At 37.7% G+C, this 26,880-nt stretch overlaps 1 protein-coding gene across 11 annotated transcripts in view; it reads left to right on the top strand.

The window, feature by feature from the left end:
* LOC124116946 (misshapen-like kinase 1) overlaps positions 1-26,880 on the top strand; it is a 182,296-nt gene continuing 155,416 nt past the window's right edge. For 10 of the 11 annotated variants that reach the window (XM_046478596.2, XM_046478592.2, XM_046478595.2 and 7 more), the window contains exons 1-2: positions 1-308; positions 575-640. In XM_046478596.2, the coding sequence (XP_046334552.1) occupies positions 249-308; positions 575-640 (126 nt within the window). In that variant the 5' untranslated portion in view covers positions 1-248. The remainder of the gene's footprint in view (positions 309-574; positions 641-26,880) is intronic. The other variant, XM_046478597.2, reaches the window with a different exon arrangement.

Here is a 26,880-nt window from a genome sequence, read left to right as displayed (position 1 = left end):
ACGTCCCAGCATGCATTGCGCCGCACTCTCAGCTGAGTGTATACGCCAAATATATCTTGATATGTGTGTTTCCTCCTCGAATTGACGGATTATTAACAGAGTAGCATCATTGCAATTGACTGTAGTCGAGATATGTGTAGTTGATTGTTTGTTTCTAGGAACTTTCCGGTGCGTGGAGCCATATTCTGAGGGATATACCGCTCGAGACAGGGAGGAAACCGTGTTCTCATGCTGATTGAGAGTCCAAAATGGCGACCACATCGTCAGTAAATGTCAGTTTGGACGACATAGATCTTACCAGTTTACGGGTATGTGTCAATTCTGATTTAATCCATACTAGTCTATATTTATTCTGAACCACGCATCTAACAAACCATGGGGTCAAATATGAATTAACTTGATTTGATACCGCCCAGACAGAAATGTTTTGCCATCATTTTCGTACATCGTGCATCTCTCCTAGTCAAAACAAAGAATAAATAGGGATTGGTTCAAGTCACTCATGGCGATGTTGGTGTTTAAAAGTGTGGAATTTTGTTGAAGATGAACTATTCCATCAATTGTATTGTTTCAGGAACCTGCGGGGATATTTGATTTGATTGAAGTGGTTGGAAACGGTACTTATGGCCAAGTTTACAAGGTAAGATGTCAAATGCATGCAACTCATGTCAAAGGTCAGCTGTCATAAGCGTTGAAAGTGTTGTGCGACGACATCTTAAGGAACACTCCTTGTTTTAGGTTGTTTACTAGTCCTTTTTGACTCAGTGAACTTTTAAATGTCAATATGATCACGATAAGATCTTGTTAACATTATTTAAAGGGCCTGGTGGTGCATGGAGCCTAGACAGATGTAGGCCTTAAATCATCTCTCGAGTTTTGAATATTTACTGGGCCCAAAATGATAAAGTCTAAGTAAAAATCATTTTGTACATAGTTCAAAGCACATAGGACAGTACTATTCTGTCAGTATGTTGCTAGGTAATTCCTTATGGTTGTCATGGATTTGAAGCTGAACTTGCCCTGAGGCTAGGACAGGTAACTTTTCAACATGACTGAAAATGGAGTTAAACATTCACTTGGTCACTACTTGAGTAAGGAGTTAATTTTCTGAATTTATGATTGAGCTTTGCTCGTTGCTGAATTTGCAGTGAGCATACACTTGATAAGATCCAAGTAGTGTGTCATTGATAACAAATGTCAGTGAAATGAAATTTTAGCCATTTCTCAGTTGTCTTAAAGTCTGACAGTCCAGATAGTTGTATATTGCATGTTGATTGCAGAGGATTGAATTGACTCAATTATTTGTTTATTTCATGGTTGAGGTAACACTGTATCTGTCACAGATACACCATATAGTTTGTTGCATATTGATTACAGATAATTGAATGAACTTCGATGTTGATTGAATTCCACCAGTTTCAATGTTTTTACAAGGATAAGGAATTTTCTTTTTCCTGTTTTTCAAATCCAGAGTAAATAATGCCACAGTTGCACAACCATTGCTACAGGTTCCCAGAGCTTAGGATATCTTGATAATAACACCATTGTTAAAACAGCAAAGAGCAGTATGTGTTCATTATTATACACATCATGGCACATATATATATAGGTCTGAGACAATGATATACAAGGCAAGACAATAATTCAAGGTTCCTGTATTAGAGTGCTGTGGCACAGTTATTATTGCAGTGACACCACAGAAATCATTTCCTGGTGCCTAAAGGGCACACTTAGAAATAACCTTTTTGCAAGAAAGATTTTTTATGGCATTGTTTATTTGTAACAAGTGATAACTGTACTTTTGAACAATCACATGGAAATCGATGACTTAATGCTTAATGCACTGTATCATTCACACAATAAACCTGGCGATTAATAAGTTGATTATATATTGACAGTTACTACAGTAACTGTCTTAGTTACAGCTGCTTATTTAACTTGAACATGGGCCAAAAAGTGTTTCTTCTTGTTGGAGCACTTTAATTCTAAAAGAACACATCTGAACACCTTAAGGAGTGCCCCTTGGCGAAGTTGAAAAAATACATTTCTGTCCCTAACAATGATACTATTTCAACCAAATTCAGTGCTGCATTGTTTATTTTGAGCATTGAATGTTTTTGGCAAGAAATAAAGTTACAAATTCCATGTTTGGGATGACTCAAGCATCAGTTTGTACCACCGCTGTATCACATTGTTGAAATTATCTATGATAATAGATATAATTTTGTTAATTGATTTTAAGTAATATATGTTACTGGGTTCATTTCAATAACACACTTTTGATTTAATTTACATTACTTTTTGTATAATATCAGATTAAGTCTGTATCATGTGTATGTATCAAGTCCATATTTAATATCATATGTCAAATCTAATTTTATTTCATATTGGGCACAGTGGTGTATGATCATGATGATTTCAGTTTCTATGTAAGGTGTTTCATGTTTATCCCCATAAGATTTAAATTACATGATTTATCTCATTCAAGGTAGATCCTGAGTTCTAATCTTAGTCATACATTGCCAAGCATGAATTTGAGAATGAAATTGGAATATATTAAACAAAAATGTCAAAGAAAACTTTTAAAAAAAGTATGAGAATCTGTACTTGACTAAGAAAGTGTTATCCCAAATATAACATTTGTCAAAAATGTTAAAATATATTTATTATTGAAAACCTTGATATTGCATTTTTTTAACATAGGCTTAAGCATGTTAAGTGGACATGCTAAAAACCATAGCAACATCAAATTCAATAATTAAGATAAGTCTGGTAGTGCTCTCGAAATTTAAAAGTAAACAAATCATATACAATGATAAAGTTTATGTTTAAACCTTTTTAAATATTTTCATTTAGAGAGAAATGTGCACAACAGTCCAAATATTTACATGATTTAGTAATAAGTCGTTTATTGATGGTCTCGATTAGAGGATAACACAAATCCAACACACTTTTTATTATTGACTATCTAAATCAGGCTGCAGTGAACTTAAAGGGTAATTTTCTTTATCAAACCCCCATGCATGATGGATAGAAGCTTTTGTTGATTTTATTTGAAAAAAATAATATTCTAAACAGTGAATGGTGAAAAAAATCTACATTTAGGTCAGTTCAGGCTAGAATAACATGTGCAACGAGAGTTTAGCATTTGCTTGTGCTCCGAAGTCTTTGGAAGTAATTTGAGTTAGCTATTTGTGTATAAGTTACCACAGGTGTGGAACCTAACTTGAACAATGTCTCACATGGTACATATGTGCCGTTATAAGTCTACACTGACCCCGGAAAATGTCGGGACTGTTGAAAGGTGTGCTTGACTATTGCATGTGTATTATATTTGTTGTTGTTGCTTGAATGTCAAGTTTTGTATTGCATTTCCACATGAATGGTATATACACCAGTATTACACGTCTCTGTGGAATATACATTCAGATGTTGATGTACTATAGTTAAACACGCCTGACAGGTTTTCGGAAATATATATAGGTGTACGTTTCATTGTAGACATGTCAATCAGTCCTAGGTGAATTGTTATGATTTATCGTCTATATCACTAAAAGGATTATACAAATGTTAAATGTGTGGTGATAAAAAGTAAATCTATTTGTCCTTTGTCTCCTGTTATATGCACTGGGCTACAGTGCTTGGAAAGAAATGAATATATGCTTACAATTTACATGACAGCATCCGGTGAAGATCTGGGGTAGAATAGGTCTTCAGCAACCCATGCTTTCCATAAAAGGCGACTATGCTTGTCGTAAGAGGCGACTAATGAGATTGGGTGGTCAGGCTCGCTTACTTGGTTGATGTATGTCATCAATCCCAATTGCGTGGATCGATGCTCATGATATTAATCACTGGATTGTCTTGTCCAGACTTGATTATTTACAGACCGCCCGTCATAGAGCTGGAATATTGCTGAGTGTGGCGTTAAAGAACAAACATTTTAATCGATGTAGAAATTGAGCCATCAACAAGTTTGCTAATACTACCAAGAAAACCGAACACTTGGCCTTTATTGGGTTAGCGATTAATGTATTAGCAACAACCATATGTCCTTGGTTTTAGGATTTTTTATGTCAGACATTTTTGGACAAGTAGATTTCAGGCAAGAATAGGTCTTCCATAATTCCTTAGAATTTTAAATTATTTGTAAACTGGTCCAGAGGATAAGTGTAAACTTTGTTTCCCATGTCCTCAGAGTTTGTAGCTAGTCCTGCTTGTACAAAACAAAATGTTTACTGTTTACATTTTCTGTCAGTTTTAATCATTTCCAATTTGTAGCAAATCTGAAGCATTGAGAATTGGTTCAGAATTATAGACCAGGGCCGCGTTCCACAAAGCGATCTTAGCGCTAAGTCTGTCGTAAGTCTATGTTAAAGTATGGGAGTTACGATCATCTTAGCGCTATGATCGCTTTGTGGAACAGGGCCCTGGCTGCAAATGCTACTAGTACATGAAGACTGCCCTCATTCGATTCTTACTTTTCCTCAGCACAATTTAGTAGTCTCGTGCAAGCGAACTAGAGTGAATTTAGCGAAGTAGTGAGAATTTAGCGAAGTAGTGAGAATTTTGAAGGTTGCTCATGCTTTTCATAAGTCTTGGGATTGGGTTGTCATGGTGGTTACATGTTACACGTGATCTGGCGGATTGTGTGTCATTGTACACCAGGAGTTTGGACCTTTGCTCATGAGATCAATGACCTCTGTCTGACTCAAAATTGTGTACAGGTTGCTGTGATGTATCTGGAATATTGTTGGTTGTACTGTTGAGTAACTTTCATTAATGATCTGTGAGGAAGAATTCAGCAGTACATGTATGTACTGGATTATCATGTTTGGTTTTGTGCTTGTTACATGTTGTTTTGAGGCGAATTCCAATACATATAAGATAGGCCTGAGTGATAATACTCATATCGTGATACATATCATGACTTCCTGTATCGTAGCTCATCTAACGATGCCTTGCTAGATGCAGCCAGTTCAGCGCTGCAGGGTATTCAAATCAAGGGTGATTAATCCTGCTGAGAAGAACCAGGAAACATTTTTTGTTGCTTTCCCATTTTTTTTCTCCAGAAAGTCGATGAAATTTGACATATATGAAACCCCAGCGCGTGTATTTTTTGAGTATAATATTTCTTTCAATTTCAATACAATGGTTATGTATTTAAAAATATGTGACCAGGAACAAAACCGTTCAAAGTGAGTGGTTTTGGAAGATATCCAGTGATAGGAGTGTGTATTTCTTGTGTAAGCGTGCCTGCAGGCACTCATAAAGATGTGCCCTTTGCAAGTTAAATGTGTCAACAAGAAGAATGCTTTTGATCCATCCAACTTAGAGAATGTCATTTCACCATGACCTAGTTGATAATCATTTATTAACATAGTTGCCCCATTTTGTTCCTTTGAGATTAATAATACTGTGATCAACTTTTGTATCCGCCGATGTATTTTGTGAATTCATACTGTGCATAAAGCTGGTCCATATGGTTTCCGACCCGTGAAGAGCTGGGGTAGAATAGCTCTTCAGTAACCCATGCTTGCCGTAAAAGGCGACTATGCTTGTCATAAAAGCAACTAACGGGATCGGGTTGTCAGGCTCTCTGCCTTGGTTGATGCATGTCATCGTATCCCAATTGCGTGGATCGATGCTCATGATATCTATCACTGGATTGTCTGGTCCAGATGCGATTATTTATAGACCATTGTCATATAGCTGGAATATTGCTGAGTGCGGCGTTAAACAACAAACCAAACCAAAACGTATGGTTTCCTGTTTATTTTTTCAAAAGTACATAATTCACAACAAGGAGTATCATTGGTTTTATGTAATCAACAATGTATAAAATGTATTTTAGTTAAAATATACATATCATTTTCAAAGGGAAATTATTCTAATTATCGTTTTATCCATGCCATTGTCATTGACATTCTAATGTCTAATACAGGGAAGTTGAAACATTGATATATATTGTGAGTTTGATATTGAGCCTTGTCAGCATGATCAGTTAGAAATAACTGAATAAATACAGTATAATCTGATAATGAAAGCTAATGGCTGTCATGACATACATACTGTAAAATATAACCAACTACAAATTAATACTTGTCCCATATCCTAATTTGCCTGAGGCTACCCAATTGAAAGATCATGAGATTTGTGTCACAATTCACCCACACAAATCAGAAGAAACAGCCATATACATATATTTATCACTGCTCAGCCAATATATATAACTACCTCATCTGTGAGAACTTGATAATTAGTAATCCTGAAAACTTATTATAATAGACATGAAGTTATTATCTCTCTGGAGTTACTATGAATATTCATGAATCTCTGAATTTGATTGATATGATTTACTAGATTGCATGTACTGATACGTTTGAGCAAACCGAAGCCAAAATGATATATGCATGTGAGATGCTGTTTCTGTACTCCGTAAACATAACCAGATGCAGGTGAAGAGGGTTTCGCTTCCAGATGGTAAATATAATCAGGATTTGCATGGTGTTTTTGGAAGCTTATACGATGCCACAGTAACCTGACCAGATACTAGACAGGAGATCAGACGCACCACACATCAGACCCAAGTTAACAATGGAATTGGAAATCTTCTTCAGGGAAACATTGTATGGAATCCTCGTGGATAATAGGCGATCAAGAGTGCAGCCATTCCCAGGGCAGCCGAGTTAGCATGGGAATGCAGCCCAATACTGCCATACATGTTTATTCTTGATTAGGGCTAAGGTCTAGATTCGAGAAATCATTTTCATTTCTGAAACAACACAAAAACTTGGAGGCAGTTTTAACACTAGTCCTTTAGTCCTTGCCAAACTGACCACTAGTTACGGTATCATAAGGACTAGTAGAAATTTGCTATTTTTGAGGGGGTTTTGCTATATGTTATCATTATAAGGACTAGTCGCCTATAAATGTAAGTTTCTACCATTGTGGAGAGTGTTAGGCCAGTGAAGGCTGTCTGGGAATCTAACCAGACATGGGCTGTGTTTGGTTTGCAGTGTATTTAAAGCAACTCGCTTGGTTGCCTCTTACACGGGTAAACCAACACAACTTTAACCTCTCAAGTGGGGGCCTTCTCACCATGGCAGGACATCAGCATTGACTACTAGTGGCTGCTCTGCTGGAAACAGTTGCCTTTGTGATAACTGTAAGCTTTTGGAAGTCATTGAGATTACACCTGTTTTAGACAAATAATAGTTCTGGAGGAACTTTCTGCTTTGCAAGATACCTCAAGGTAGCCTGTGTCAATGTAGGTGACAAAACGAAACTTTAAAATGTTTTGTATACCCAACATCACCAGTACCACAGACAAAAAAACAAATGTGCTAGAATCCTCTTTACACTTCCACATACTCTATCAATGGAGAAATCATGAGATTCTGTTGATTCTACTTCATATATATATCTATATATCGAGAGTTAGTTTGTACTATATTTGTAACTGGTATATTTCTTCTCTCTTTTTGCTGTATCTGACTGGCACAGCTTTGTAATCTCTATGTTGTAAGCTTCATCATATTGAGAAGTTTCCCAGAGCTACAGATCATGCAGATAAGCAGAGTATTTGCGTAAAATACCCCCCCCCATATTCAAAACCAAATTACTTTCAATTAACTTGCGTACAGAAACGCATGCATTAAATGAAAAACTCCAATGTATAAAAACAGCTCGCGTAAATACCCAATGAAGCTTTTTCAGCATGCGTACAAAGGAGCTAATTTCCCGAAACACAAGTGAGAGCTATTTTACTTTATGAGTCAAACCTATATATTTAAAACAGTTACATACTTCTAAAACATTATTTCATTTCTTTTTAAGTCTTAAAATGTTCACATATTTTTGGAAAAACCCAATAGAGTGATGAAAAGATGAGTGAAAAAGTATTTGTTACCCAATGAAAAATGTAATATCACAATTAAAATAGAAAACCAAGAATAAAAACTCAATTGCTCAAAAAGTTATCTGGAGCTCTGGTTTCGTGATTTGGATTTGGATGTGGATTAAGTCAGACTCTGCTCACATAGGCCATACTGTTATTAACAAACAAGAACATGGATGAATAAATATATTTCGAAATGAGTGCGATAACCATGATAACTGCACTGCTTACTGTTAACTGATTACTGTTAACTGATATATGATAAGTATGCAATATTACAGATACATGATAGCAGCTGGAACTTAAGGTTTATTTTGGAAATATTGCTGCCTGTTGTAACTTGATCGTGCCAGTGTTACTCTGAAGTGATCAACAGGTTTATGAAATCAAATTAGAACTGTGAGTTTAGACATTCTGGCTTTATCTGTCTATCCACATTATTTCCACCGAGGTGAATCATATTTACAACACTGAGAGTTGATCAAATGCCAAATATTAAAGGAAGTTTTAGAATAATTTCTATACAGATTTATGTTTTGTGCACACAATCACTTGGTACAAGAGTTTGTTCACAGGAGGAAGGAAGTTATGAGTTTGTAATTACTGTATTTGACCCAATAGGCGCTTGTGAGCTGCGGTATGTCACACAGCAAAGGCTAGCACCAATAATGATACAAAAGATAACAGGGTGCTTGATAAATGGACTCATTGGATATTTAGATGTCATTTTCACAGTACATGTAGAACATGTGCAATTCAATTGTACTTGTACATTACAAGGGGGAATGGGTGTCCCGATCATTAAACTGGAGGCTCTGATTTTGGTTGTGTAGAGTTGCGTCCCTTAGCCATGCCAGGATCCTATTATCGTAGGCTTAAATCAGATTCACCTAGATAAAGATTCTTGGTTTGTGAACACCATACATGTGTTTGTAGGTTTCACCAAAGTGGTAGATGTCTATGGCTGCATATACAAATGATTTACTCCCACATAAGCTTGATTAAACCGACATGTTGTGACATGTGGATAGAGATTGTGGATAGAGATAGTGGATAGAGATAATCCACTTGGAGTATGGAAGGTCGGGGGTTCGATCCTCAGTAGCGTCAAAAAGACGTTAAAAGATGGGATTTTTTGTTTCTCCTCCAACATTAAGCTGACACGCCATGATATAACTAGGATACTGTTCAAAGTGGCGTTAAGACAAACTCACTCACTTGTTGTTACCCTGTCTGGCACTCGGCATGTGGCGATCAGTTTACCATAATGGACATAAAAGGGTTCCCATCCCTTCAAAGTGCTCCTGTTGACATGCTACACCTTCTTACCCAACATAGTCTTGCTTCTAGTCATCATGCAGTTGTCAGCCATTACAATCGGCAGTCACTGCGCCTGAAGTAAAGGCCATGGGAAAGAATACTTGCAACTTAATGAATCACATGGGATTGAACTGCACATTATGTTGTCCTAAAACTATTTAATGGATTTTAAATGAAGTGCTAGTGGCAGGCAAATTGGAAAAAAAGCCACATTTTGAAAGACCTTATTTTGTATATGTAAGAGCATTTTTAAATTGCATTGGATGCAGTATTATAAAACTTGACTCAGGTATCAAACACTTTTTCACTCCAGTCTGTTTTCGATATTAAGCAAGAAAGTGAAAGGGCTCTAATGTTAAAAGGGGTGATCGGGTAGCCTAGTAGTCAAAGCGTAAGCTCGTCACTCCCAAGACCCAGGTTTGATTCTCCACATGGGTACAATGTGTGAAGTCCATTTCTTGTTTTTCCCCCGCCATGACATTGCTGGAATATTGCTAAAAGCAGCGTAAACCTGTACTCACTCACTCACTCACTCACTCACTCACTCACTCACTCACTCACTCTATAATTACATTACACAATGAATTAGGAAATTTCTGATCACATTTTCTGTATGTTTTGGGCCAGTATGAGCCTCTCACTAATCAGTTAATGACCCTGCTTTGGACTGCATGTATTAATCACCTTTGTGTCATTGTTGGTATTCTTATGACAGGATCCAAGTCAAGAGTGAAGAATAGTGATGCTAGTACTGGCACCAGTTACATCCCAGTCTACAGTATGTCAGAGTTTTGTTAAGTCTACCATTAGTTTGTGTCTTTCATTATAATTTTCAGTACATATTAGACGTAACTAATCATAGTCCATATGCATGATGCACTGCATTAGAAACTGGCACTAGTCCTATAGTCCTTGCCAGACAGACCAATAGTTAAGGTATCATAAGGACCAGTAGACATTTGCCATTATTAAGGGTTTTACTATATGTTATTATTATAAGGAAAAGTGGACTATCGCTGATACACAGGTCCTATGATTAGTTCAGTTCACTAGGCTGACTGAAATGTCAATAGGCTGTGGATGAGTGGTGTAAGTCAGTACTCACAGACTGAATTATGTAATAATGTTACAGCAACAACTCTTCCACAATGAACATGATGGTTTTGTTTTGTTGGTTGGTTTGTTGTTTAACGCCGCACTCAGCAATATTCCAGCTATATGACGGCGGTCTGTAAATAATTGAGTCTGGACCAGACAATCCAGTGATTAATATCATGAGCATCGATCTACGCAATTGGGACCGATGACATGGATCAACCAAGTCAGCGAGCCTGACCACCCGATCAGCGTTAGAAATTGGCACCAGTCCTGTAATCCTTACCAAACTGCCCAATAGTACAGGTATCATAAGGACTTGTAGAAATTGGCCCATTGTAAGGGTTTTTCTATATGTTATCATTATAAGGACTAGTGGACAAAAACAGTTAGTTTCTAACCCTGCCAATCCCCTTAGTCACCTTTTACGACAAGCATAGTCGCCTTTAACGGCAAGCATGGGTTGCTGAAGACCTATTCTACCCTGTAATCTTCACGGGTCCAATTAACATGATGAAATTTGGACTTGTTTGATTTAGCTCATGTTGTCAACTCCTGTATGCATCACCGTGCCTTGTAACGTATGTGCCCAGGGGCACATATTGGAATGTGGTGTTACTTAGAGCAAGACCACATTGGAGGAGGAGGAGGAGGAAGGGGAAGGGGGAAGGGGGCACACATGGCATGACATCTGTGAAGGGGAAGGGTTACCATTATGAGGGACGATGTGCCTAACAGATCAACTAGTATTTTGAAGTTGTTTTGTGTACAGTAAGAAGATTTATGACGTTTTGGAGCCCAAGATATATACTTGACTGACTGGCAGCAAAGGCTATATGCAAACAGCTTGCTAAATGGATATATAGAAATATGGTGAATAAACAATCACATGATTTTGAGAATCAACTTAGAAACTTGTAAATGTGCTTTCAACATATGAATAAGTATCTACTTGCATAATTTTGTTTTGTTAGAAGTCTAACATTTTTTTGTGTTGGCAATAAAAAAGTTGTATTTCCTGTTTTTGAGATGGTCCCTGTGGAATGTAGGCTACAGGCAAACATAGGATTTCTTTCATTTGAGGCCTAATGAAGGAGCAGCTTGCTTGTTTGAGAGGATCCCTCCTTGTATGCCATCCTTATTATCTCTTGTTGGTCCACATGCAGTCCACATTCCTCCCCCTGTTTCCGACAGTAGTCAGATTTGATGAGGGTCATAAAAAATTAGTATACCCATTAAGTATCAGTATATAAATATATTGAAAGTGAATCCATTATGTTATAACTAAACCCTTGCATTTGTGTCATTTTGTGTCAGCAATATTACTGGTATCACAATGACCACATGATGACCTGTAGTCAGCAAGATTACAAGTGTCACAATGACCTGTAGTCAGCAATATTACATGTGTCACGCATGTCATCGATCCCAGTTGCATGGATTGATGCTCATGATGTCAATTGTCTGGTCCAGACTCAATTATTTACAGACCGCCGTCACATAGCTGGAATATTGCTGAGTGCGAAGTTAACAACAGACAGACTTGTGTCACAATGACCTGCAGTCAGCAATATTACAGGTTCAAAGTTTTTATTTACTTGTAAGTTTAATGATGTGTACACACACCATCACACACCATATCACACCTTTACACACAATCGCACCATCACATACACTCGCACCATCAAACACCATATCACACCATCACACCATATCACATCATCACACACCATCGCATCATCACACACCATATCACACCATCACACACCATATGACACCTTTACACACCATCACATGCCATCACACACCATATCACACCATCACACACAATCGCACCATCACATACACTCGCACCATCAAACACCATATCACACCATCACACCATATCACATCATCACACACCATCGCATCATCACACACCATATCACACCATCGCACCATCATATCACACCATTGCACCATCACACACCATCACACACCATCACATCATCACATCATCACACACCATCACACACCATCACACACCATATCACACCATATCACACCATCACACACAGTCGCACCAAAACATACACTCGCACCATCAAATACCATATCACACCATACACCATACCCATCATCACACACCATCGCATCAACACACACCATCACACATCACACATCGCACCAACACACACCATCACACATCGCACCATCACACACCATCGCACCATCATTGCATCATCACACTATCACACACCATCACATCCTCACCACACCCACACAGGATGACCGACCTTGTCACACAGACAGCTATCCTGTACTATGTTGTTCAGAACAGAAGACATGGCAGTTACGTGACATGGGGACCACTGCCCTCCTAATTATGCCATTTGATAATCTCACCCACATCATTCGGGCTTGTCATTGGATCAAGATTATTTACAAAGGTCGTGAGTACATTGACAATGATTTGTTGATAATGGATCTGTTATGAGAGGCACCTGGGAGATTTACATGGCGGAGTCATAGACATGGCAGTGACATGAATGAAAGAGATTACAAGGTGTGGGTTTATTGATACTTGATATTAATACTAAGCTGTGGCATTGTTGTTGGGTCAGTTGGTCAGGATTCTATGAGGTTTTGGACTCTTGTTGATGTAGGTTTATGGTGTAGGAGTTGTGTTTCAGTGTTGGAGTAATTTAGAATAATTAGGGCATCTCTCCCCTGAAGATCAAACTGAGAATTAAAAGCTACGAATTGTGTTTCGGAATGAGACATGATATGCAGGGGCTAATTGGTACCCTGGATGACATTATACAAGGGATTTGCCCTACAGATGTTTTGAAGTATATGTTGACACAGTAGATGTGTCACAGTACACATATTTAAGTCGATACAAGTGGAAACTTCTTCCTATAAATATTTCATCGGTTCAAAAGGAAAAGCTAGCTAGAACATGTTCGTAGTGACTATACTGTAAATCTTGAAATTAACGCGAGTGTGAATTAAATGCGAAAAATGCGTGTAGTCTTTGCTCGCATTTTTAAACATCACATTTATATCAACAATAAGATATTTTGGATAGCAAAAACACCAACTTCGACATACGCTGATGTATTCCACACCACTGTTTATTGAGCAGCACTTGTATATATAAAGTATATAAACAATGTCATTCAAACAATAATTACGTCCTGTGAATTGTCACTGCTGGGGTCAAGACAAGAGTTCTAATCACTTATGTCATCACTGATCACACCTGCAAGTCCAGACAGACGCCACTCTTTGTTCTTTACGACTGCGTCAAAAGCTGACACGAACCAGCGCGCATGTATTGTTTTTGCGGAAGTACTTTACTCAGCGCAAATAAGCGGTGCTATTTGGTGTGTGATTGGATTAATATAAGGTTGGATTAAGGTGAGGATTCCAAACCTGACTGAGGACATCTTTAGATAGAAATCCACTGATGCTTGAGAGGAGGGGGTGTCGCATTCATATTGAGTCTCATTTTTGGCTAGGGTCCAGTGGTCGCATTCTTTTGGAGACGCATTAATTTCACGATTTACAGTATTCAGTAGTGAACTTGAAACGCTAATTACAACACATTTGTGATATTTGACAGACAAAAATGCTGAGGCCATTAAACAAGTCGTTAGTAGTTTATTTTAGCAAGTTTATCGTCTTGTATGTACATCATGTACATGGTATAGATACAGAAAACTGCACAAATCTTGTATCGCACCAGTTGTTCCATATAGATGAGTGCCTATTCAATAACATCAAGAAGTTGGGTGGAGGTTGAGGTTTCTCACACCAGTAATTTTGCTGGTGACGAATGGGAATAAGACATTTTCATGACTTTAGCAGCTTTTAATTGGACATTCTACCATATCATTGGCAAATTTTAAAAATATCTTTGAGACATTTTTGTGACAATCAGTCCTTGTCCTAGAAAATGAACTGACTGAAGACCCTGTTCTCCTCAAATCCATCAAAACATACAAACACAGCAAGGAGACATGGACTAGCGATTTAATAGAAAGAGGATGTGGAAGTAAAGCAATTCACCTATGACAGGCTGCAAATAAGCCAACCATGAACTGTCAAAAACAAGGAGACAGTGTTTCATCACTTAACACTTTGTATTGAAATGGTTGCAAATACGGTCTATATATATTTTTGTTCAAATCTCAAATTATGCTCGATGAATGTATATAAATATTCATTAGCCTGAGACATCCCCTGTCATATTAAATGGTCCTCAATTCCTTAGTCCTTTGACGACACTGTATTGTGGGTGTGCTGAAGTATCCAGCACCTGATTAGATCTTGATGCAGGGAGGATTTTTATCAAATCCTATTCTTAGGTTTTCCTTGTTGATGTTAAAGGTGTGGTCTTGGTATGTGTAGCACTTTGTATTATATATGCGTGTGATTTGTGTGGTGATACAGCCTCTTTATCACAATTTATTGTTATACAAAAAGCACGGATATACCTACCTGGGTCATAATTCAGCATATTTCCCTAAACTGTTGCGATGAATGCGAGATTGTAGTGTACCAGGCCTGGCAGCCTGGGAGGAGGGAGTATGCAAGTAATTCTACTGGTCTACACTTTTCTGATATCCAGCCAAAATATGAAATCCTATATTATCTGCTGTTATCCTGTCTGTCTGTGCCTTGAGAAATGTCGCCATTTGGGCTCACAAACAAATAGTCAAGCATCAAATATTCCTGGTCATTTCTGGGCAAGGTGACATTTGCTTATGAAATATTTCATGCAGTACACACAACAGTTTACACATTGTTTGGAGGTTTTGCTATTCTAGAAAAAAAGGTTAAAATGTTTCTTTGTATTCTGACCCAATTTGACCCTGGCTAGTTAAACAGAACGATCTTATAAACTGAAAGCTACCACGACTAGTCAATAGCAGACCAACACCACTAAAGTGTTTTCATAGAGATTTTGTGGATTCAACTGATCTCACTCTCTATGCCTATACTACTGGCCTGAAGACCCAGTACGACAGTCTGCAACTTTAACTGCTGGTATAAAGCCCAAGCCTAGTTAATTTCTGTTTGGTCTAGGTAATCTCTGCGATTAATAATCCATATTATAGCACTAATATCTACTCACAATGATGGCAAGAGACCCGTTTGAGCATGTAGCAGGATTTTACACGTTGCAGAAATGTGCGTCAAGTATGCACAAGAATATTGAATGGCCGCAAAAACAAAACATTGCCTCCGGAGAGATGCACAATAATATTCCTTGCACATATTTCTTTAAAGAAATATAAAGTAATTGAAGTATATATCAAATCTTACAGTACAGTACACTACGCAATTCATTATTCTAAAGGACCCTCATATTTCCTCCAAGGACTCTTGAAGTTAATAGTTTGGGGTCTCCTAGGCCCATAGTTTGTAAGTTTTGTAAAAACCTGTCATAGACTCAAATGTGTTTGGCACAGGCTGATTAGAATAAATTGTGTCACCTGCAAATTTATCCCTTGAAGATATGGGTTGGAATTGGCCTTCAGCAACCAATACTAGGCGACTAGTACGGAATTGGATGGTCAGACTCAATGACTTGGTTGATGCATGTCATCGTATCCCAATTGCATAGATCGATGCTTCTAATGTCAATCACTGGATTGTCTGGGCCAGGCTCGATTATTTACACACTGCCATCATTACCTGGAATATTATATATTGATTCCTTTTCAAAATGTTGAAGTGTTTCTTATCAATAGACCAAAGTGGCATATTTTGAATAATTCTTACCATTATGATTTTAGAACCCCAAGTGAAAAGTTCATCTTAGAAGATTTTCAGAAATTGTTGTAAATGCTAATAATTGATAATTAATAATATTGAGATTATTTCACTCATTTGTACAATATTCTATGAGAGTCAGAATAACAGGCTTAATCAGTGATAGAAACCAACACTTGTAGACCACTAGTCCTTACAGCAAAACTCTTTGAAATGGTAAATTTCTACTGGTCATTATGATACCTAACTATTGGACAGTTCTTCATGGATTGTAGGACTCAGTGTCAATTTCTATGTTCATGTACACGCACTGGTTGCAGTGGTTACTGCTGAAACAAACATTAAAATTCTTGTAAGATTTGTATATGGATGTACTTCCATCAGAAAAAAAGATTTCTTTTGAGGCAACAAATATTTAGAAAAGCAACAATTCATTGTGAATGTTTGGCAGTTATTACGCAGCCTTGACCTTTGACCCTATCGGGCACGGCTTATTACGTGAAGTAGGACTGTGATGTTGAGTAGCAATGTTTTTGTGTATACATACAGTTAAACAATAGACCTTTGTGAACACAGGGCTTGAGGTTTTGTAGATGCCTACTTATAGGTCAGGATAAGCTTCAGCGTTAACTGGAGGGGCACATTGGACATTCTCAGAAAGTAATGTGAGAAAATATTGAATTGTTTTGTTATTATAATGCATTCAGATGTAAGTGATACTATTTTGATATTGTTCACACACACAGAGTAAATTTACAATGCACACATAGTTTGAACTAGGGGGTCCTTCTCATATAGCATGTGTTCATTTTACAAATTGCAGGGGCTCTGAAAAGAAAGGTTTCCCGTGTGTGCAACAACAGTGAAATAATAAGTGAAGCATGATCAAAATATGTGTTAAAGCAACTTCAGTGTACTGGTATTTGTTTCCAGGCAAATGAGAACATCTCTATCATTGTCTATGTAGACAATTAAAACACCCATGCTTTTGGCAAGGACATATTGGAAGCCAAGTAAAGTGCTCATAGATGCAAGATCTGTTTTGGTTGTTTTTTAATAATGTAAACCAATTTCCAAAATATGAGGGGCGGTCGGGTAGCCTAGTGGTTAAAGTGTTCGCTCGTCACGCCGAAGACCCGGGTTCAATTCCCGACATGGGTACAATTCCCGACATGGGTACAATGTGTGAAGCCCATTTCTGGTGTCCCCCGAGGTGATATTGCTGGAATATTGCTAAAAGCGGCGTAAAACCATACTCACTCACTCCAAAATATGAGATATTGCCCTGAGTGCTGTGTGGAGATGGGGCCATGACTGGCTATCTGCTGGGAACATGATCATTGGGAGGAGTGAGTGAGGGAGTTGGGTTTAATGCTGTTTTCAACAGTATTCCAGTTATATTGGGGTGTGTCGGCTTAATATGGAAGGAAAGCCCTAAGTGATGCAGGTCTTAGACATTTACCACTTCGGTGAAACCCATGAGCACGGGTATGGTGCTGACAAACCTAGAAACATAATCGGGGCAAACCGGGAATTGAACCCACGATCATAGGCTTCTGGCGTGCCGAAGTGACACAACTCTGCACAGTGAATCGCTTAGACGACTGGGCCACCCGTGCCCCCTTCATTGGGAGGAATGACTGCAAGAAGAATGAGACAGTATATAGGTGAAGCTTTCACATGTAGAGAAACCAGGAACTGTCTGTAACAGCAGGGCTACCTGGGTGACACATGCATTTTGCTCTAGGTAGGGAATGATATCTCTGTGCACACATTAACAGTAACATAGCAACGTTCAGGTAACATGTACCCACCCAACAGATGTGGGTTGGTAGGCAGAGTTTCTTTTTTATTTAATTATTTAAAAGACATGTTTTACACTGTTGGCTTATTTCGGACTGCAGTTATGATGCTTAAATTTGTAGGTTTAAACAGATACAGCAGCCAATACAGTGTGGAAACATCCAAAATTTTTTAATGTAAAATAAGGGTTTCTTGGTCGTCACCAAATGGGATGGGTGTCAACATCAACCTTAACATACTATGTGGTCATGATAAAAATAAATATGAGAGTTAGATTTTACAAAACATTTCTTTATCAGCAGGCCATAGTATGACCTTTTTCCACCTTTTATTATTGCAGCATGTTCAAAGACCTTTGCATCTACTACTATAAGCCCAAACTTGTCCAACAGCTTATTTTTCGGAAGATTTTATGGATTGTCAACAGTTTAGCTTACTAACTGAAAGATTTTCTACAAGACTTGGGCTTTGGACAAGTTGATGAAGTTGCAGACTAATGTTGATTGTCTGTGATGTGTTAAGGTGATCCAGGTAGAAATTACCTGTAGCCTACTAGCTCCATCTTCACAAAATCAGCATCCACGATTGTACACCGTCGTATGAACGTGATTAACCGATGCCTGTCTTTGTTGACACAAAAATATCTTTTTCATCTTTTAAACCCCCAGCGATTGCATATGTTTTTGTTTCAAGGATGAAATCATGAATGTTTTTGTTATCTGATCGACTGGGTTGTCGCCTATGGTCGTCGCCATCTAGGTGAAGCTATACAAGATAACAGTGATCTGATTGGATATCCCGTTTTCATTACAAGGGGCACAACTCGTGATCTACCCGAGGGGCCAGGCAAGAAAAGTGGCCTTGATGTGGCAAGGGTAGCAACTAGGCTTTGATATAGGCTAGTTGCCACGCTTGCCCCGGGAAGATGACTAGCTCTAGCTAACAAGTATCTCTATACTGGTTGCAATATGTACAGTCCTTGATGCATGTACATTCTGTTAATACGTTTTGCCCATCAGTTAGTTTCATGTTGCATGGAAGGAATTTTTGGTAAAGTAAGTGCTGCTGATTTATTCCAAGACTGATCAGGACCACATGTTACTGACGTTAATTTCAGTCTGTGTCACATGTTCTGGGGGGCAGTCGGGTAGCCTAGTGGTTAAAGCGTTCGCTCGTCACGCCGAAGACCCGGGTTCGATTCCCGACATGGGTACAGTGTGTGAAGCCCATTTCTGGTGTCCCCCCGCCGTGATATTGCTGGAATATTGCTTAAAGCGGCGTAAAACGATACTCACTCACTCACTCACTCATGTTGCATGGAAGGAATTTTGGGTAAAGTAAGTGCTGCTGATTTATTCCAAGACTGATCAGGACCACATGTTACCGACGTTAATTTCAGTCTGTGTCACATGTTCTGGGCCCTGCCTCGATACCCTAGAACCTGTCTCTATAATGTATGCATCCATCTCACTGATTGCACAATCAAAACGTCATTCGAGTGCTGGACTGTAATGGGATTGTCATTACTCTCGATAATAACAGGAGCAGTTGTTTGGAAGGATTGGCCACATGATATGATCAAGTGTCTCAAAGTATGTCAAGGAGGCATGTGTGACTATCAAGAAATAACTCCTAATACCATGCTAATAATTATGTGCAGCTCTGCGAACTTGTATATTATGTCTTCTTGGTTTGTGGTGCCCTTAATTGTATCTGGAGTACTGAAGATCCAGTCATCTAAACTAAGCTTTATGAACTAGTTCAATGAAGCAAAAGAACTGGTTACCCGATTTTTAGATAAACATTGTCTCAATTCACAAAGGGTTCTGACTACATTGTCTAGACTGTCTCTCAAGGGGCTCCAGTGATGACAATGAGTACATTTTTTGGCTTAAGAAAAGGCTAGCACCAAAATCGGGCTTTTATTTCTTCTTCTTACATGGTTGGCAACTTTTTTTCTTAGAAACCATGTCTTTGGTCAAAATAAGAAATAAAATTGCAAACAAAATGTTTAAAAAGTAGTCTCTATTTAGTATAGTCAGAAGTACAATTTGTTTCAGAGTACATGACCAGTATTACATCTATTAACCAGTAAGTAGACTAACATCTAGTCTCTGAAATGATCATAGCATACAGAAAAAGACAATTGTTAAATTATCTTAATAAAAATTTAATAAAAAGGAGTCCAGAGACTCTCTTCATTTTCTGATACTGAAGTAATCTAGAATTGCCAAACATTATAGACTTGCATGGACTGTATTTGATATATTTTTATCAGGGTCTGTAAGACAGACTAACCAGTAAGCAACAGTTACAGTTGTTACACACACATACTCTCATATTACTGTTTACATTACAAGCCTCTGACACTACAGTTTGTGTTTTTTGGTATTAACATACTTGATACACATACAGGGCTCGATTTAGCTGTGTAAAACATGCACCAGTGCAACCTATTATTGAAAAATGCAACCTAATATTTATGTTGACACCTTGTGACCTAGTGCATGTCAAAATCTTTAAAGTTTGTGTCTCACCCTTGCATGTTCACTTAACATCTCTTTAAGCACATTCAATAACTCTAAGCTTTATTTACCATACACTATAAATAATCCATGTGTTATGTGTAATGTGTCATGCTTTTGGGGACATGGTGGCATCAAACTGGGGGTACTTCAAGGTTCTGTGCACGTTTCAACTTGGATAAATTTGTGGGACTGTGGTGCTGCTTGGTTTTGTCTGGTGCAACTAGGTTTTCTTGTCTGGTGCAACAAGGTTTTCTTGTCTGGTGCAACTAGGTTTTCTTGTCTGGTGCAACAAGGTTTTCTTGTCTGGTGCAACTAGGTTTTCTTGTCTGGTGCAACTAGGTTTTCTTGTCTGGTGCAGCTAGGTTTTCTTGTCTGTCGCAGCCAGGTTTTCTTGTCTGGTGTAATTAGGTTTTCTTGTCTGGTGCAACTAGGTTTTCTTGTCTGGTGCAACTAGGTGCAACTAGGTTTCCTTGTCTGGTGCAACGTTTCCTTTTCTGGTGCAACTATGTTTTCTTGTCTGGTGCAACTATGTTTTCTTGTCTGGTGCAACTAGGTTTTCTTGTCTGGTGCAGCTAGGTTTTCTTGTCTGGTGCAGCTAGGTTTTCTTGTCTGGTGCAACTAGGTTTTCTTGTCATCATGCCAGTCATGTTCCTTAAATCAAGCCCTGAAATATGACATGTTTAAATAATACTTTATTGTTTTGATCAAGAAAATTATGTGAAAAGGCTGAAGCGAAATTAAGAAGAAATGTAAGGTTAATTATCAGATTTAAAAAAAAATGAAAATGTCATAAATAGTTGATGAAAATACATTTAATATTTTTTGAATTAATGAAGAGAATTTATTTTTACAGAAAACAAAAAACAACAACAATGCATTAATATATATAGTAATATATTTTTTGTATATCTCCCAAACATGTCTTGATGTCCCAGTGCTGTCACTTAATTACTCCTTGGAACCTTGTGTTTGGAGTTATGTCCCTTGGCAGTTCAGAGGTCAGGGAGCAGACGACAGTTGTTTGAAACAGTTGTTCAAAGACATTTCTGGAATTATTTTTTATGACAACAGTTTACTGGGAGAAAGAGATATTTACAGGTTGGATGCAGCTTGTTTTAAAGGAAAACAGGTGGTTTGTATAATAAGGATAATATTTGGATGTGCAATGCATCAAGTCTTTGGGGATGCAGAACTGATTATAGAAGTAAACTGTAGAAGACTGTCAGCTGCTTTCATGTTGGATTTTTAACAGTCTCAGCATTAATTGACTACAGTTCAGTAGATAGAGCAGGAACACTACTAATGAATTATCATTGATATTATATTACATTTATCATGTTTATACTATATTCATATAGTTTCATTGTTCAATATTCCTTGCCAAACTATTTCTAAAATTTGAATACTGTTGGAAATCCCTGGAAATGAAGGGAACTTGTATTTTTTGTAATAAGGAATTTTAACAAAAAATACAAATGTCTGGACAATACCATAGAAAACTCACCAGGTCCAAATAATTGCATGCCTTGCAGCAGTTTCATGGTGCGTTCCTATGGAGACCAGCTGACATATCTCAACAATCAGTTTTGGAGTCACATTCAAGCTGTGTCTAGTCAATATTGTAATCATTTCAGCCTCAGTGAGAATGGAAGATATAGTAGCAATCATTCCAGAAACATCTTTCGCTCAAGTAATTCAAGTTTATTTATACTTTGTAACTTGCAGATATGTTACTGATGAGGACATAGGTCACTGATGTATTTCCAATCCACATGTTCAAGGTTGTAATTTGACTGGTTTGGAAGATTCAGGCCGTGTCATTGCATGCTGCCTGCCCGGCTGTTAGAAACTTACCACCATTAGGATAAAATGTGTTTCACCAAGGTGGGAATATGGATACAGTGTACAAATTCAAGCCTTGTTTCAGATGTTTCTGAAAAACGTAATGAGCAAATATTTACACTAAGATTACATGCACTTTATACGGATAAAATAACTCTATGCAAAATGAGTACTCTAGATATATACATACCAATACTTACATTCATACAACATATATACTGCTCAAAAGAAGTTAAAGAACATCCAATTCTTTCATATTACTATAGTCACATGCCAAGACAGATTAACTATAGTAATATGAAAGAATCGGGTGTTCTTTAACTTCTTTTGAGTAGTATACAAATATAGGACATATCGACACAATAGGGCATTGGCCAATTCCTTTTATATGGACATGTAAATTTAACTATTGATTTTTTTCTTTTTATGTACTGTAGGCCATTGCTCATAGCCATACTGGGCTTGAATAAAAGTGCGCCCAAAGTGTGGACCATTCAGAAAATCTGATGGGTCATTGCTGATAATGTATAAATCACATAATATACGATTTTTGTTTGAGAGTCTAAAATTAGTCAGTTCCTATGAAACATGTGGGGTGCTTATAACTTAGTTTTGGGGTCCTCACTTGATAGGCTAGCTTGTAAAATATCGGCTGGATTTTCGTTGGAAGCATCTGTTTCATCTTGATCATCATTTGCTTTTTTGTCACTTTTACACCCTCAAGATCTGTGTCAGAATAGGTCTTCAGCGACTTGGGCTGGCTATCGTATAGATTATAGAGATCAATAATCGCTAACTAAATAATAATTATCGATAAATATTGGAAAAGTAAATATGCAAGAAAGTCCAGAGAGAAATCAACATATTTCACGTCACTGGTGAGCAATGACACATTTATGCATAGAATGCTTTGTGGACATTTGAGATAAAACAAAAACAGTTGCTTTCCGTCTTCATTATTGACAATAACAAGTCTGATATTGTAAATCTGAACTGTGAAATCATCACAGTGGTTTATGTAAGTTATTATCGATGACAACAATTTTATATCGTTAATATTTCATCCCATCGATAATAATCTGATTATCAATCTTTTTAGCCAGACCCATCAGCAACCCATGATTGTCATAAGAGGCGTCTATTCTTGTTGTAAGAGGTGACTAATGGGATTTGTTGGTAAGGCTTGCGGTCTTGATATTAGATGCATGTCATCGTATCCCATGTGTATGGATTGATGCTCACGATGTCAATCACTGGTACAGATTTAATTATTTACAGACCACCATCATATAGCTGGAATATTGCTGAGTGCAGCGTTAAACAACAAACAGACAGACAGACAGACAGACAGACAGACAGACAGACAGACAGACAGACAGACAGACAGACAGACAAATAAACAAACAAACAAACATAATTTACTTTGAAAAGCATGAAAATATCTTGGCTTTGCCGTTTGTCCGATGTCAGCTTGGACATATGACCATAGTTTTCCAATGTCATGAAAATTCCCTTGTTTCTTGAAAAATGATTGGCTTTTATGGGCAATATGGACCAATCACCTGGCATGTTATTAAATATTTTGGTGAGGTTAGAGGAAGTTTCATTGGCATGTCATGGTGTATAAATATTGTATATAGTGGGCAGAGTTCAAAACAGCAGTACAGCTCCGTACAAGGCCACATAGGAAGCTCTATAACCATGCTTAATGTAATGCAGTATTTGTAAGTGCATGATTTGGAGCTTTAACAAGGCTACAATCGGAAACAAACTCATATTGTTTTGGTATCAGGATACCTATTTGTTTCTTTGAAATTATTTCAAATATTGTGCAACCACTTCAATTTGCACTTTTGAGAACTGAATGCACCAATGGTGCGGCCAGGAAAGAACTCCGCCAATACAAAGTTGTGCATCATTGTAATACATTGTTAAAAACGCCGTCAAAACTAATGCCAGATATAAGTTGCGCACAGTTATAACTGGCATTTTCAAAAATACAATCTATTTATTACATCAACTCACTGATGCCAATTTGGAATGCTCCTGAATTGTAGTGTTACCATTGTGGTGAATCCTATCTAAGACTACAATGAGTGTATAAAAAAGTATAATTCGGAGCATGTCAGTTGTGCTACATACTACTCCTTCCAACAGATGTGTGGCATTACCTGCTACTGCTGCAGATGGAATGTGAGCTGTCTGGATACCTATATTGGCCCATGTACAGACCATGTGCATGTATAGACCAGCAGACAATCAGCTGATTGCATGCCTGCGGGTCATGATCAGGCATACCAAGTGCCCCGAGTAGAGAGCCTTGGGAGTAGATGGGGATGTACTTGGAAAAGGGTGTTAGTAAGCTGTGTGTGGTCAATACTTTTAGTGCATTCCTTACCGAATCCATTCCATTGTTAACTCCAAAGTGCTAGGTTGGTCCTTAATTTCCCAACCTGAAACTGGTTACATCAGGGCTCCAGATAATTTTGTGAGCCGTTGTATTTTACTCAAAAGTTGTCATTCACATTGGGTATTGAATTGCAGTGAGTGAGTGAGTATGGTTTTACGCCGCTTTTAGCAATATTCCAGCAATATCACGGCGGGGACACCAGAAATGGGCTTCACACATTGTACCCATGTCGGGAATCGAACCCGGGTCTTCGGCGTGACGAGCGAACGCTTTAACCACTAGGCTACCCGACCGCCCCTTTTGAATTGCAATATTTTGCTGCAATCATTCCTGTATTACAATACGTACCACAATTTATTGCATGTGTTCTTTCATCTGTAATTGGTTATGAACCTGAATTAAATTCTTGTCTTTATGTAAACTTTTCTGGTATTTTCCAGACGTATTGTGATACGCATTCATTCATATTTTATATTGTATTATACCGGAAATACCACACACTTCTTGTCCAGTCTTGGGTATTTTTTACAGCAAAAAGTAGGATTTTTTAAAAGATAATTTGAATTAAAATGTGGTTTCAAGTGACTTCTAATTTGGATCTGTGTGAAACATTAATTCACAACAGTGATAAACATCACATGTACCAATAAGCTGTATGTCCATTAAACATTATTGCCTGTAGCATGTGTAGTTGAGTCCATGTAGATGTTATTCCTACAATCTATCACTAAATAAAGAGACCCTTCAAGAACTGGGATAGGTCTTCAGCAACCCATGCTTGTCGTAAGAGGCGACTAAAGGGGTCGGGTGGCCAGGCTTGCTGACTTGGTTGGTGCATGTCATCGTATCCCAATTGCGTGTATCGATGCTTATGATGTCAATCACTGGATTGTCTGGTCCAGACTCAATTATTTACAGACAGCTGTCTTATAGCTGGTGTATTGCTGAGTGTGGCGTTAAACAAGAAACAAACTATTGTAGATCTACTTGTCCTTATAATGATAACAGAGCAAACCCCTTAATAATGTCAAATTTCTAGTAGTCCTTATGATATCTTAGCTGTTTGGCAGTTTTGGCAAGGACTAGAGGACGAGTGCCAATTTCTAACGCTGATGATGATGATGATGGTGATGGCTGATTATAATGGAAATGTGAATGGAAAACAATGATACTGTTGATGGCTGTGAATACTGTGTGATCATTTTGAATTAATATTGTGTGGTTGATCTTGATATTTTGACAAGATAAGTGATAGACATGGTAGGGAATATTAGGCGTAGTATCTCATCAGAAATAATCAGATATATGATATGGTTCTTGAAAAATAAACAGCATAAGAGATATGAAGGGACTTTTTTACAGAAAAAAAGCTTTGCTTCAAAAGGGTTGTTCCACATGATGTATCTAAACAAGTCACCTGTTTTATGTTAACTGTGATTAGACTGGTCATGTTGATGTATTCCCTCTGAATGCATGTAGACCTCGCCAGTCTGTGAACATCATTAGCTATTGGTACATGGAAGTTTGCTAAGGGCCGAGTTCGAAAAACAGCATGTGTAAAATTGAGACATGAATACCCAGCATTCCTCACTGTCTGGGTACATTTGCAATCAGCTGATCGTGGCATTGGTGGTGTTCATATCATGTTCATATATTTCCTGTTAATGCCTTCCTGCAGATTTCCTCAAGATGATTTATATAGGGGAGTGACATGGCTGCTGCATACTGCTAGACACTCTTACATCACAGGGCCTGGGTTAGGCTGGGAAAGGTATTCATGCTATTTTTGTAGTGTTTACTTTGCTTTGAACAGTGTCTATAGGAAAGGTGAAATTCACCTGACTGAAACTGAGAGGAGTCCTTGTTAATTTGCTATGGAAGGAAATTTGCCAAGATGAAAATGGAGGATGAATTGAAATAATGTTTTATCAAGGACAGACCTTGGTGTCATATGACACATGCTTTTTTTTTGTAGTACACAAAATGTGATGTCATCATACCAGCTGTATGTTATGAAAATAAGAAATAATGTTGATGAAATTAGAAAGGACATATGGTGGTAATGACATTGTGACTCAATCACTACTGAAATGGAACATTTTTTAGTTCATGTTGAAGGTATAAGTCCTGCCATGACTGTGGAATTTAAATATATATATATATATATATATATATATATATATATATATATATATATATATATATATATTTTAAAGCCT

Source organism: Haliotis rufescens, unplaced genomic scaffold (assembly GCF_023055435.1).
Source record: "Haliotis rufescens isolate VD_foot unplaced genomic scaffold, xgHalRufe1.0.p SCAF_9, whole genome shotgun sequence".
Classification (NCBI taxonomy): domain Eukaryota; kingdom Metazoa; phylum Mollusca; class Gastropoda; order Lepetellida; family Haliotidae; genus Haliotis; species Haliotis rufescens.
The sequence above is the reverse complement of the archived record's forward strand: the minus strand, read 5'-3'. Positions and strand labels throughout refer to the sequence as shown.